The sequence below is a fragment of the Diachasma alloeum genome, unplaced genomic scaffold (genome assembly GCF_001412515.2).
Source record: "Diachasma alloeum isolate Michigan unplaced genomic scaffold, Dall2.0 Dall_scaffold_00336, whole genome shotgun sequence".
Lineage (NCBI taxonomy): Eukaryota > Metazoa > Arthropoda > Insecta > Hymenoptera > Braconidae > Diachasma > Diachasma alloeum.
Genome location: NW_021680475.1, coordinates 687321 through 701298, shown reverse-complemented (window position 1 = coordinate 701298; position 13978 = coordinate 687321). Strand labels below are relative to the sequence as shown.

At 36.0% G+C, this 13978-nt stretch overlaps 2 protein-coding genes across 3 annotated transcripts; both read left to right on the top strand.

Moving 5' to 3' along the window:
* The first annotated feature begins 1532 nt into the window (after positions 1–1532).
* LOC107040451 (fatty acid-binding protein, heart) lies at positions 1533–7426 on the top strand. 2 transcript variants are annotated; one of them, XM_015260542.2, is made up of 3 exons: positions 1533–1728; positions 4767–5038; positions 7156–7426. In XM_015260542.2, the coding sequence occupies exons 1-3, from the start codon at positions 1656–1658 to the stop codon at positions 7207–7209; spliced, it is 399 nt and encodes a 132-aa protein (XP_015116028.1). In that variant the 5' UTR covers positions 1533–1655; the 3' UTR covers positions 7210–7426. The 2 variants fall into 2 exon arrangements, with proteins under 2 accessions (XP_015116028.1, XP_015116027.1); XM_015260541.1 differs by lacking the exon at positions 1533–1728 and adding an exon at positions 4587–4707.
* Positions 7427–8990: 1564 nt separating this feature from the next.
* On the top strand, positions 8991–9655 carry LOC107040474 (cytochrome c oxidase assembly protein COX20, mitochondrial). The gene has a single exon (XM_015260571.2). The coding sequence runs from the start codon at positions 9124–9126 to the stop codon at positions 9496–9498; it is 375 nt and encodes a 124-aa protein (XP_015116057.1). The 5' UTR covers positions 8991–9123; the 3' UTR covers positions 9499–9655.
* Positions 9656–13978: the final 4323 nt, after the last annotated feature.

Sequence of the window (13978 nt, the reverse complement as noted above, 5' to 3'; positions counted from 1 at the left end):
CTAGCGGCGGGGGCAACATTGCTCTCGGCGTTTGCGTTTCCTCACTGCATTTTCATGTTGAAAACATTGTTGGAGAAAATTTTGTTGTTTTTTAATTTTGCGTGTGGGATAAATTTTGAGGTTGAGAAGCGTATAGTGAGCCCTCGGCCACTCAATTATTCCACTTCCTGTGACCACTGCACGGCAATTACGTTTATTAATCCGGAAGAATACGCCGGATTCATCACGCGGATTTGAACACGTTTTTGTGGTCTAAATTGAACGCCTGGAATTGAATGAATGTACCGAGACATTGGGTTTCACTGCATTGTGCGGCGCGAAGTCAACTCTTGGGCAGGAGCGCAGGGGCCTGCAGACCCGAAGCATGCTCGTTACGATCAATAAAATAGTGACGAGTGAACCGCGCGATGTCCATTACCGCTCAAAGTATTTTATCTACTTGTAATAGTTAAAACTATTAAATAAAATTAATTCTAACGCATTTCCATGCGGGATTAAAACGTCTCACGTATAATTTATTTCCCGGTGAAAAACCACTCCGAGATTTTTTTTTCGATTACTGTCATCAGCAAATAAAACTCAATTTTTTGATCGCTGATTTTTATGACGTAATAAATTGAGTGACTTTATTCCCCGAATTTTCCCCTGAATATTAAAAAATTACTTTTCAAGCCTTTTCGAAAATTCAGTCTCCGGGCAATAAATTATCATTTTTTCATGGCTCATATTTTTTACTTGGATTTTTTCATGACTTTTTTATAGTTGGTTTTTGCTGAAATCCGAAATATCTGCAGTGCCAGCTCCTCCGCGCACTCCGATTGATTCCACCCGGCAACTGCGTCAGTGAATGGCGTGTTAGCTCCACTCCACCAAAACGCGGAATGAAAAAAAAATTAATCACCATCACTCTCCATTTTAATTCACTCCCCGAGGACAACGTCAAATATCACGAACCGTCTGACGTAATAATTTCTTTCATTTCCAAGACGAGATAAAAATTCTCAGCTTCCGGGTTCATCTTTGGGTACCAGGAGTTTAGAATCCTGTCGTGTAATTCCCCGAATACACCGGATACTCTACAAAAAATGCGATTGGAGGGTGGTTGCCGCGCGAATTCAATCCACCAATGGTGAATCAGCCATTGAGTTGCCCACATCTCTCGTCTCTCCACGAGAGCATCGACCTTGGTGGGTTGGTGACAGAGATGCCTTTAGGAAAAAAATCGTCTGCGAGTGAGAAAGACGAAGTCGTTTTCAGGGGCGGAAATTCGTTTCCACTCGTCAATCGGGCGACAATTAATGTCCTCAGGTGAAGAATAAAAACAGCAATCATCTGAGGAAAAATGTCGAGAGACAAAAATCCATCGCGATCACTAATTGGAGACGTTTTCACCACTTCCACCCGATTCAATCGCATAATAATAAGTACGCCAGCATAACTATAGGCACTTGAGCCCCATGCAGCGTCGCTGTGTCGATCTGTGTGCGCTTCATAGGTGATCCTGCCCCGTATAAACGCAAACTCTGTTACCGGCAGTCTGTACTTGGCGGCTGGGGTTCAGTTGCCGCCCGGCTGGAACAACGTGAAGACCCCTCGTGATCCCTAAAATCTCGTGCACTCAATCAATTAACGCATCACCCAAATCCACCTTAATAATGGCGGATTTCCTTGGAAAGAAATACAAGCTCTCGAGCAGCGAGAATTTCGACGAAATGATGAAAGCCCTAGGTACGTACAAATCACCGTAAATTTATCTCAATTTGCATTCGCACTGCAGTTTGTCACACATTAATGACCTGTTGAAATAAACCGCGTTATTAATCGAGCGCACACCACGTGGCAGACGGAGAAATCGTAAATTCGGGTGCGAAGATATTGTGATGGAATACACATAACATACGGAAATTAATAATCTCGAAATAGCGCAGTGGTCCGGACACGCTGGCAATTCATGCTGATTGATAAATTACATCCCACAGGGGAAATGAAACGCCAACGTCTTCATCGTCCGCAGGAATCCGCCCACCCGATGCACCCCCGTTTATTTCCCCATTCAAAAATCGATAATTCTTGTTAGCGCGACAATGCAGCGGCCTCAGGATATTTTAGTCAGTGCCATAAAAATAGAAGAAGAAGACTGAGGACTCTGCGTGCACGAGTGGCGTGCACCCTGATCCTTTTTTCAATTCTTCCGCATTGCTGGTCGATTTCCAATTTAGCTTTCGGGAGCACTAAACGGTCAATTTTGCGCTGTTGGAAAGAGCCAGGGGAACCGCCTCGTGTTTCCCATCAACCGGCTTCACACCTCCGGATAAATAAACCCACCTAACCTACAATTTCCCATGCACACACTTCGCGCATCGTTACATTCAGTTGTAATAATCCAAAAGACTCCGTTTTGCTCATGTGTGTTTGTGCATGCGAGACGAGCCGGTAACACGCGACCGTGCGAAAATTACCGGGTGGCGTAATACATGTAGGAAGGAGTATTCACCGACCACCGCGCTCTCTCGACTCGCGGTATGCGCATCGAGTTACGAAAAATGATCATCGAGAAATGGTCGCACGATCCAGTTTTATATGCATCGCTCTTGTGACCTTGGGATATTTGAATGGATTTACATACAAATATGTGGTATGTCTTTCCATTTGCTCGGTTATTAAAAATTCCTCGTTTTCGGGGGAATTTTGATCATAGATTGTTGACGGTGCGTCATGTGACATCAATTAAGATTTTAGTTGCTCGTCGAAAAGCCACGGGATTAATTGGTTTATTCAGTGGGTTTTGCCACTGTTACAATCGGTAGTTTCATGATGAGTAGCTTGGAATAACAGAGCTTATCAGGCAGGATGAAGTTTTATGTAACGTATCCTGTTGCGGTTTTTTCTGGGAGAATTTTAGACGGAAAGTTTTCAAAGCTTTTTACCGGGGATCTGACGAGTACATCAATGTACATCAATGTACTCTTTCGAGTACATGTTTTCGTATCAAGAAAACGGGTGGAGATGTTCGATTTCCACATCGATAATTTCGTTATACTTTAATATCGGCATAGCATTTTCTCGCTAAAACGCGCACGAAAAAATTGAATAGATAAACCTAGTCAGGTCGCTAGAGAATTCTATTGGATTTCTATAAAATTTTCTGTTAGTTTTTGGCCGATTGTATTGAAATTTTTCAATAGGAAGATTCGATAGAAAAAGTCAATAGAATTTTATTTTTCTATACTTATTCTATTGAGATATTTTCTATAACACTTCCTTGGCTGAAATTTTCCAAGTTGTCGTTCTATTTTTCTTTTTATCAAAAAAATCAAACGCAAAAAGCTTGGAAAATTTCAGCCGAGGAAATTCTATAGAAAATATCTCAATAGAATAAATTATATAGAAACATAGAATTCGATCGACTTTTTCTATAGAATATTTTCTATTGAACATTTCAATAGAATCGGTCAAAAAGTAATAGAAAGTTCAATGGAAATCCAATAAAATTTTCTTGCGAATTCGTTAGGTTTTTCTACGAATTTTTTTCATACGTGACCTATGATACACAATGAAGTCACCGAGAAGAAAAAAGTTTTGATTTTCAGGGACATGTCACTGATTTTCAGGAATTTATCCGAAATTACTAGGCATTTATATTTGCGATGTTCATTGTATTCAAAATTCTAAAATTCAGATATATTGTCACCCATTTTCAGTGACATCATTAATTTTCAGAGTAATGTCACTGATTTTCTGTGACCCATCTCTATTTTTTTAGAAATTTATCGCTAAATTTCAATGATAAAAATCTCTGATGATTAGGGTCATTCTTATCTATGTCCAAGAAATCTGAAAATCAGTGATATATACTAGGTAATCAGTGACGTATTCCCGAAAAATACGCATACACGTTTCTAAAATTTCTGTGGTTTGATTCAGTTGTTTCATTAATTATTCGAATCATTCAGAAGTAGCAAACAAAACCCGCAAGATAATTTTGTTCAAAATATAAGTAAAGTAATGCCGTTTTCAAAACTAGATCATTATGACGGTACTTGAATTATAAATGCCGAATCGTGCACAATAAATTAAAACCCTACAAGTTTGAATAGAACCATGTGGATTTCAGATCGTACAATGTGTAATTAGAATGGTACATCACAATTTTGTAGAATTAAATCTGTAAATCGTGTAATTAGAATGTGGGGATTACAATTTCGGTATACAAGGTCTTGATATAAAAAGTCAGACGTGTCGAAAAATGAAGGAAACCCATTGTGTGTAGCAGGTGATTTTATCAAGAAAAAGTTGAACCGATGTTGAAATATGCCATTAATCCTAACGTATTTTTAATGAAGTTTCTATATGAGTAATAATAAAATCCTCTATTTTCACTCTCGGAAATGATTGATTCGATTACGCGATAGACTAAAGCGTCAACCAGAGGAATGTAAATGCCGGGTTTATTTGCCGTACAAGTCCGTAGGTCAAACTTCAATGGCTTTCGTATGCTATCTTCGCGAGACGCCGAAGACGTCACAACTGATTAATTCCAAATAACAAATCGAAATGGGTATCGACCACTTACTCCGTGCCGATTTACCAGTCGTAGTGAGAGCACTTGAGAAGTCTCGCAATATCAATTCAACATGCTCGGTTTACTCGGAAAAAGATACAAGCTCGTGTCTAGCGACAAGTTTGACGACTACATGAAGGCCCTCGGTGGGTGCAAAGACCTCTCATCTCATTAATTACACTCTGTAATCATTGTTTGATTACAGGTGTGGGGTTGATGACCCGAAAAATGGGAGCTCAGATGAGCCCAGTTGTCGAGCTTACCAAAAACGATGACACTTATACTTTAAAGACAACAAGCACCTTCAAGAGTACGGAGATTAAATTTAAACTCGGTGAGGAGTTCGATGAGGAGACTCCGGACGGCCGCAAGGTCAAGAGTGTCATCACCTTGGATGGAAACAAGATGTCTCATATTCAGAAGGGAGACAAGACTACCACCATCGAACGAGAGTTCACTGCAAACGAGATGAAAGCCGTTAGTAATCGACTTTTTTCATTATGTGAAACGAATTCTTGCAGCTCCCGTATTTTTCCCATTATTTACACTGATAGTGAGGCGGGGGGGGGGGGTTATTGTTGATAAAGTGCCGCAACTATAAACATATGTGGACGGTTGCATATGGACGGGTTGATATTTTTTGATATTCAACCAATCATGAGTTGGCGTCAGCGAAAATTTTAATTTCCCATCAATCAATTGATTAATTTACTGATTTTTGAGGCATTGGCTGTTGCAATTGGCAGTTTCGGGGATCTGAGAATGAGGAAGAACAAAGTGTATCAAATAGGATGAATTTCTACATCACTTATCCTGTTCTGGCCTTCTCGTACAATTTGTTTCTTTGGATTTTTTCATGAAAAGCGAGAAATGAAAGCAGCAAAAAAAACTTGAAAATTTTTCAGAGAATAATTTCAAGAGTTTCAAAAGCATAAGTCGATAGAAAAATAAATTCTATTGAGTGTTTTTATTAAGTGTCTGTGACAAAATCGGATGGAAAGGCTGCGGGATTTTTAATGCAAATTATCCAAACGTGAATCGAATTTCAATAGAATTCCAATGAAATTCTCATAAAGTTCGAGATTCTTATAAACTCATTAAATTTTTTTATATGGGCCACTTTCCTGGAAATTTCGGGAGATTCTATAATTATGAATAACAGTGTTTTGTGCGCGAGAATTAACTTTTAAAGCGAAACACACACCGAAAAAAATGCAATGAACAGGATTTGTTTTTTAACTTGAATGGAATCTGCAATGGAATGGAAAACATAGATCTGCAAAAGAAATCTCTTCGAAAAACCTAATGTTTTCGTTAGACACTTAGACTTTTATTGAAAAATCCATCAGTTTTTCGCTCATTCTATTGAAAAACACTCAATAGGAGATATTTTATAGAAAAATCACTGGGAAATAATATAAAATATTGAGCCAATAAAAGAAAAAATAATATTGAGATATTCGACCAAAAAAATCTCGTTGAAAACCTAATCTTTTTCTTAAACATTTGATCTTTTATTGAAAAAATCCATTAAATTTTCGCTTATTCTATTGAAAAACTTTCAATAACAAATATTCTATAGTAAACATCACTACGAAATAATATAAAATAGTGAGCCAATAAAAGAAATAATATTGAGATGTTTGATACAGGAATCCTGGGCCTAAATAAGTCATTTCAAAGTTTCCTCCACTGAATTATTCTTTTCGCACTAAAGAATTCAATAAAAAAAACTTGGAGAATTTGAAATAATCTCAACAGCAATTCTTCCGATTTTTCTATACATTGTTTTCCATTTGATATTTCTATCGATAAAGACACGTAGACAATTTGCGAAATTTTTAAATAGCCTTAGCAGAAGAACTAAAAAAAATCAATAGAAACCAGTATTAGTACATTACATGCCCGAGCCTTGGAAAGCAGATCACCGTCCCCCACTTGCAAGATTGCCTTCCGAGCCGAAGGCGCGGATGGCAAGCACGTGGGGGAGGGTGATATGTTTTCCATGGCGAAGTGTGTATATGAATTTTCGCGTTTCGCGCAGCGCCGAGAAAATGGGGGTTTTTTAGGTCCCGTGACACGAAAAAAGTTCTTCGGAATGCACTCGGTATTTCTATAAAAACAATAAGCACGTGTACCGGAATTCTCATTTATCAAAGGTCAATGCAAATCTGCAAATGGACGTTTTTTGTGGTTGCATCAACTCCGTCTCGCGTATATAATTCGATTCTTCGAAAATGGTCTTCTGAATGACTCCTCTAACAATGACCAGCTGATTGATCAAAAGTACCGCCAATTATCAGTACATTTTGAGGCACGTACGTGGCCTGAAATTGAATTTTCTCCTAGTGCGGGTGATGAGGTTGCACGCAACTCCTGGGATTATTTCTATTGAATAACTCTAACATTAACTCGAGTATATTCTATTGGATAGAAACGGTGGGACCACGGTCACGCCATACTTATCCATCAAATTGACCCGCATATCAGAAAGCAAGAGTCACTCGATCGTGTGAATGGGCCATGAAGCGGCCGGAAATCATCAATCAGGTCTCGATCAAGTGAATCACAGCCATTGAATTTAATTGTTACAGATTATGACTGTCGACGATATCGTCTGCACCAGGATCTACAAGCTACAGGAATGACGAGGTTATCAAATTATTTCATTGACAATTCAAATTACGAATCATTGCTTGGAGTATCTGGGGGTCCAGTTTACTTTTTTTTGCATCAAGCCTGAAAGTTCATAGTCTTCTGGAAGCTATGATATTATCCATGATTATTCATATTTAAGATATACTTTTATATATTCGTTGAATACTATCTGAACGAAATAAAAATAAGATAAATTGAAATCACAAATTGGATTCTTTCAAATTCTTATGGTGAGGGAAAATGAAGTTTTTCAATCATCATTATCTCCTGGGTATATTTTATAACTGACATGACATTCTGTCCACAACATGACCTATTTTTTGACACATCTAATATTTTGCATCGTCATTTTGCATTAAGCATTTGCATTACACCCTCTACACATTTTTCCTTCAGAAATTTTAATTAAAAGATATGCAGATTAAATTCTATTAAATCGATATTTACCAACCCAATTACACATTGCGCAATCTAAATTTCACATTGTAGAATTCAAATTTGTAAATGTTTAATTTGTTGAACTTTACAATCTGTACAGAATTCTGTATAGATGGAATTTAATTTTTTTCTTCATCAATTTTTATTCAAATTGATTTCGTACAAATCTAATGCGCATTTAGAAATGACAATATCAAAGTATTTTTCATCTATATTCATGAAACTATTTTTTTCATTCATGACCGTCATTATGCATGTATATAGATGAATTGACTACAATTTGCATAATCATTAACCGTTTGAAAAAAAATAATAGAAAAAAACGGAGAAAATTCATTTCTAAGTATCCTTATAAAAAAAATTCCAAGTGAATATCATCATCATCATATGGAAAAATCGGAACCTATTGTCTTTTTCTTATTAAATATTTCATAGAATCAGCGCAAAAAACAAATAGAATTTCTAGAGAATTCCAATAGAATTTTCTACCGAATTTGCTCAGTTTTTCTATTGAATTTTTTCATAGGTGTATTTGTGACTATCATCTGTAATTAAACAATTTGTGAGTCACACGACTGTCCCAAGATCTTCATTTTTTGTTCATATGATGCGATCTCAAGAATGACGGTCGTTTTTCCTGTAGATGAGCATTACAATTTCTGTAGAGGTCTAAATGTAAAAATTACATATGACAAAAAACTAAAAGCTTTTATCATGAGTATTAGCTCATTTTGTCAAGAAAATTTGCCGACATCGAAAAGTGCCTGAAAAAAAAATTCTTTGAACTGAAATAAATAAGTTCCCTGATGATAATCTTTAATTAGATTCCCTTGAAAAGTGAAATCTTACCTATGGCAAAACACCATTTGTTCCTATTTGGGTTTCAGTAGTCCAAGTGGAGAGTATAATGTAATGGGAATCCATGGAAAGAATTATTATTTCTATTTGATGGATAACGCAATAGGAATTTAATCGCAAGACAAACATTTGAATTGAATTTCTTGCAAAAAAACAATCATTTTAATGTTAATTGCCCAAAGTGCGCCCGTAACCCTGAAAATGGACTAAATGGACTAAAGAAAATAAGTGAAAAATCTAAACTATAATTTAAATTTCCTGTCAACTCCTCACTTACGTTGAATTTCAGACAAAAACAATAATTTGAATTGATTTTGCACGAAGTACACCCGTAACCCTGAAAATGGATATTAAATGGACTAAAGAAAATAAATGAAAAATCTAAACTCTAATTTGAATTTCCTGTCACCTCCTCACTTACCTACAGAGCTCTCCCACGTGTTTTCACTTGCTCCAACGGCAAAGTCGAACCCTCCGTTGTACCAAGTACTCAGTGGAGGTTAAGCCAATGATAACAACCATCACATAACCTAAATCCATCAAAACAAGTCGTGTTCGAAAAATCCTCCAAAGTGTAAAGTACCCAGCTAATTAACTAATTAATAGCCATGGACGACCTCGAGAAGAAGATTCAGGAGAGGATCGCCCAGAATGAGGCAAACAAACAGTCTCTGGTGATATTTGGACACGACATGACGAAGGTGCCGTGTTTCAAGCAGAGTTGCATCAATGGAATTTTAAGTGGAGTTGGTGCTGGAATTGTTATCTTCATGTTCACGAGTAGAATTGGTCTAGCTACTCACTCGGCGATGGGGACCTTCGGGGCTGTTACCTTGGGGTACTTCTCTGTCTGTAGGTATCAATTTTTCAAGGAGAAACTTTTGATTGACAAGATGAAGGGACTGATGCAGACTGCTCTGATTACTGACGGAGCAGAGCGCGACGAGAAGATAAAGGAGATCTCCAAACTTGTTGATATTTGAAGGACTGTAAAACAAAGTGAATAAAATTGTAAAGAGATTACACTGTAAGGGCCTTGGGCTCTGTGAGACCCAAGAGATGTATTATTCATGCAGATCAATGTATATTTCAACTGACCACTTTTTAAGTGAATAAAATATTTAATTATAGTTGTTCAAATTCTTGACTTTGTTGACGTGTTTTTGCGACCTAGAACTGTTTAGACGGTGGTTACAAAATTTAATAGAAAACCTTAGCGAATTCGCTAGAAAATTTTATTGAAATTCCCAGAAATTCTATGGGCATTCAATTAAAATTCTAGGGAATTCCCGTTAAAATTCTATTTGTTTTTTTGCGCAGATTCTATTAGATATTTGACAGGGAAAAGTCAACAGATTTCGATTTTTCTGGTTGAATTTTTTTCTTAACATTTTTTCTATTAAAATTAATGGGCACAGGTTTTCTCCAGTTTTTTCCACTGTATTTTGTTTTGTTTTCAATTACAGGATCCGAGTGAAAAAATTTGGAAAATTCATGCCGAAGTATTATTATAGAAAAAAATCCAAGAGAGTATTCATGTAGAAAAATCGAAATCTATTGACTTTTTTCTATGAAATATCTCATAGAATCAGCGCAAAAACACATAGAATTTTAACGAGGATTCCCTAGAATTTTAATAGAATCCCAATAGAATTTTCTAGCAAATTCGTTTTTCTATGGAATTTTTTCATGCGTGAGGAGAGGGTGGGGCAATATGGACGTGTGGAGTAAAATAGACACTCAAAGTTTACGAAAAAAATTTTTTTTTTCAAATTTTTGAAAATTATTTCATTGGACACTATGGACACCTGATGAACTCGTATAGGGTGGCTACTTTTCTACTCCCAAAGGAGATCACCATAAAACAACGAGGGGAGGGGAGGATAAATGAGCAAAGAAAAATTTGATTTACCACCGCCCACGACAAAGTCAAAAATGGTTTTCTTTTTCAATTTGAAAATGGCAGTAATGACGAGTGTTTCAGAAATTGAATAACACTGTTGAAACCTAAAAAATTGAGGAAGAAATTTAAGAGCCCATTTTACCTTGTTTTTGCGTTACCTTACGACTCCTACGACGCAGTCTTACGATAATATGTTTGTTTTTATAAACTTCAAATGAACTCTGAATAGTAGATTTGTTCCCTCCCCTATGTTATTTTTTTGTCAGAGGGCATCTTCAAAAGTTTTCGAACCCAAACGCTTTCAATTGGAAAACCGGTTTTCATTCCAATCTTTTTGTTCTTCTGTGTAAACGAGTCTAAATTTAGAAGGCGTTTCTTCTGATTTTTATTTTTTATTTTCACGGTGGTTATCCTTGGAGATAGAATGGAGAGGCTTTCTTGGGGTCGTTTGTATAAAATGGAATTGAAAAAAACCACAGGTTGAAAATTGAAGTTGAAAAAACAATTATGTAATCAGAATGTGGTAGGATAAATTTGAATTGATAACTAAATTTCGAGAGATGTTCCCCACGTTTTTATTTTCATTGAGGAGAATTGATCGATAAAGGGGGAATTCATTTGTGTCGAAATCATCCTCTTTTCGCAATGAAATACACGATGCGTAAAACTTGTGGAGAAATCTAGGACCGACTATTGTGTGATTGTGGAGAATAATTAGGTAAGTGAACCAAGAATTGAGAATATTTTGGATTTCCTGTTGACGTTTCTGTTTAAGGGCAATTCCAGGGGAGTTATGGTACATTTCATGTTAGCTCAGCCACACTAGATTTTGTTGTCGGGGAAAAATCATTTGACAGTTGCATTTCAAACTACTAGATATACAGTACTCCTGCCAAATTTCATTCCCTATTATTCTTGTTTTTGAAATAATTATTATGAAATGTAGAATTTATAAAGATTCATAACTTTTGAAAGAGACATCGCATTCAAGCGACTAAAAAAAATAAAAATTTTATTTATGGGACACAAGCATATTAATTTCTTTTCAATGGATATATGAAAATAAATATGCATAATATCTTATCCTATAAATATTTTTTTTAAATGGAAATATTCTTAAGTTAAGCATGACAGAATAAATTGATGACCAAAAACATTATATCCTTCTTTTAACAAGAGGATTTAATGCTCAAATACAAGACATCATTTTTCAGATAGCATAACAATGGTAATGCGACAGCAAACCTGTAACTCGAACGCATTATTTTCCATTCGGGTTCTATTTTTGAAAGATATTCTCATCCTGAAATGGTACGATTTCGTTCATCCAAACAACTCTCACTTAATGTACGGCGCAGAAAGTCAGATGAGCGCAGAAGAATTTGCGTTGTCCAGTGCCCGGATACTAAATTAAAAAATTCTAATAGGCTAATGTCTCCATTATCAATGTGATATCCCAATGAAAACGCCTTCTCTCCGTGTAAACACCCTCCAGACAGATAAATTCCACTAGACATTAATGTTCAATTATTTTAATAACTAGCCATTATTTTAATACCTCGGAGTCATAACAGAATCTAGATTGTGAGAGGTCATCACAAAGAGCCGGGACGAATGAACTGAGAAAAAATGATAATTCCATCCATTAATAAAAATTTACGATCAATCTTGTGTTCATATACTATCTTGGCTCAATTTTTTTCCACCGGATTCTAGTCCGCAGTGTCACGGAATGTTAAAGCACGACACTGCGTCATCCCGAGAGATTTATTCCTTTTGTAAACATTAAATTCCATTTTCGACTGATAACTTCCAGTTTTTTTCTCAAAAAATGCTGATTTTTAATTGGGATATCTAACGTTTAAATGTCACTGGGAGGTTTACCCAACACGCTGTAGCTGCTCAATACACTCTCTTCAGGCATAAAATTACTAGTTGACATTGAGGTACATCCACGTGTTATTCATCTACGGAAGAGTCCACCAGACTTGATGAATATCATCAATGATATATATTTCAGCGGAAAAGGAACATTGTTCGAAGTTTCAAAAATTCAAATGCCCTATGAATCGCCTTCAACAAATTTAAATTTTGGTGAATCGCCTTCTGGCGATGTCATCAACAAAGAATTTGATCTACACTGAGAAAAAAATTATTTTTTCCAAATCTATCCATTTACTTGAGAGAAGTGTTTTATTTTTTCAATACCGTGTTTCTTCAGTGGAGAGAGTTATTCCCAGGCAATTCTCATTAGGTTTCAATTATGACAATTATATTGCTCTAAAAGATGATCATTTTAGTTATAACCTTGAGTGAACTCCCTCAATAATTACAAACATGAAAAAATTAATCGAAATTCTTCCCAATAGAAAATAAGAAATTTTGAAAAAATGGATAATTGTCTAAGATCATGTGCAACACAGTCGTCCTCTAGAGCAATAGCATTGTCATAATTCAGTAGCAAAGTGGTAAACGGTTCAAGTCGGCTTATCTCCCAGTTGAGTTTTTGAGGAATATTTCCGAATCTAAGGGAGAGAGCGAAATTTTCGTAATAACATTTGATATAGCACTCAATCAGCTCTACAAAAAAGATTATAACAAAAATTTTGCTATCTCCCTTAAATTCCGAGATATTCATTGAAAATTGGACGAGAAATATTCAGTAAAAATTACGGAACTCACAGTTCGCTCACCAATTACGGAATCGACTCAGAAAATTTAAGTGACGGTATCAAAATTTTTACAGAAGATTCAGATAAAAATGACGGAACGCTCTGGAAAAATTCCGTGACAGTTCCGTAAAATTTCGTATGACCACATTGCGCTCCGAAATTACGGAAAAGATACGTCATTTTTATGGAATATTTCTCTCCGTGTAGTCAAAATTGACTTGTACCGTTTTACCACTTCGCTACTGAATTGAAACCTCATCAGGTTCGCCAGAGAGACTCGATTCATGTCCGGATAGTTCAGTTGGGAGAGCACTCGATGCATCACCGGAAAGTCCCGGATTCAAATCCCGATCTGGACTATTCATTTTTTTCAGTAAAAATTTTCTGATTAGTCAGATTGAGAATAATCCCGGATTCGCTCCTATCTCATCCAAATTCCATCCAATCATTTCCTATGACGTCACAAAGACGTGGAACGCTATATAATTTCCCCTCTTTTGATGACTCGATTGGAGAAATATGATTTTGAAAAAATAAATGCTTCTCTCAAGTAAATGATGTGATGTTGATAAAAATTTTTTTTTTCTCAGTGTACGGATATACTGGGAAAGGTTTTTGGCGCTTGAACAAGTCGAATTATCATTAACTTTAATCATTAACATTATTGAAATTTTCATTGATGTTAATAATTTCATTGAATACTCTAATTTTAACGGTTAAAATTTGGTAGATGTTGCTGTGTACTGGAAAAAGTTTTTAGTGCTGAAATAATTCGAATTATCGTTAATTTTAACCATTAACATTTCTGTAATTTTCGTTGATTGTAATAATTTCATTGAATACACTAATTTTAACATTTAAAGTTTGGTAGATGTTGTAAATGCCTTT

Coding starts and splice junctions, on each gene's coding strand:
- LOC107040451 (XM_015260542.2), top strand. CDS start 1,656: ATGGCGGATTTCCTTGGAAAGAAATACAAGCTCTCGAGCAGCGAGAAT. Junction 1,729..4,766: donor CGAAATGATGAAAGCCCTAG/GTACGTACAAAT, acceptor GTTTGATTACAG/GTGTGGGGTTGATGACCCGA. Junction 5,039..7,155: donor CTGCAAACGAGATGAAAGCC/GTTAGTAATCGA, acceptor TAATTGTTACAG/ATTATGACTGTCGACGATAT.
- LOC107040474 (XM_015260571.2), top strand. CDS start 9,124: ATGGACGACCTCGAGAAGAAGATTCAGGAGAGGATCGCCCAGAATGAG.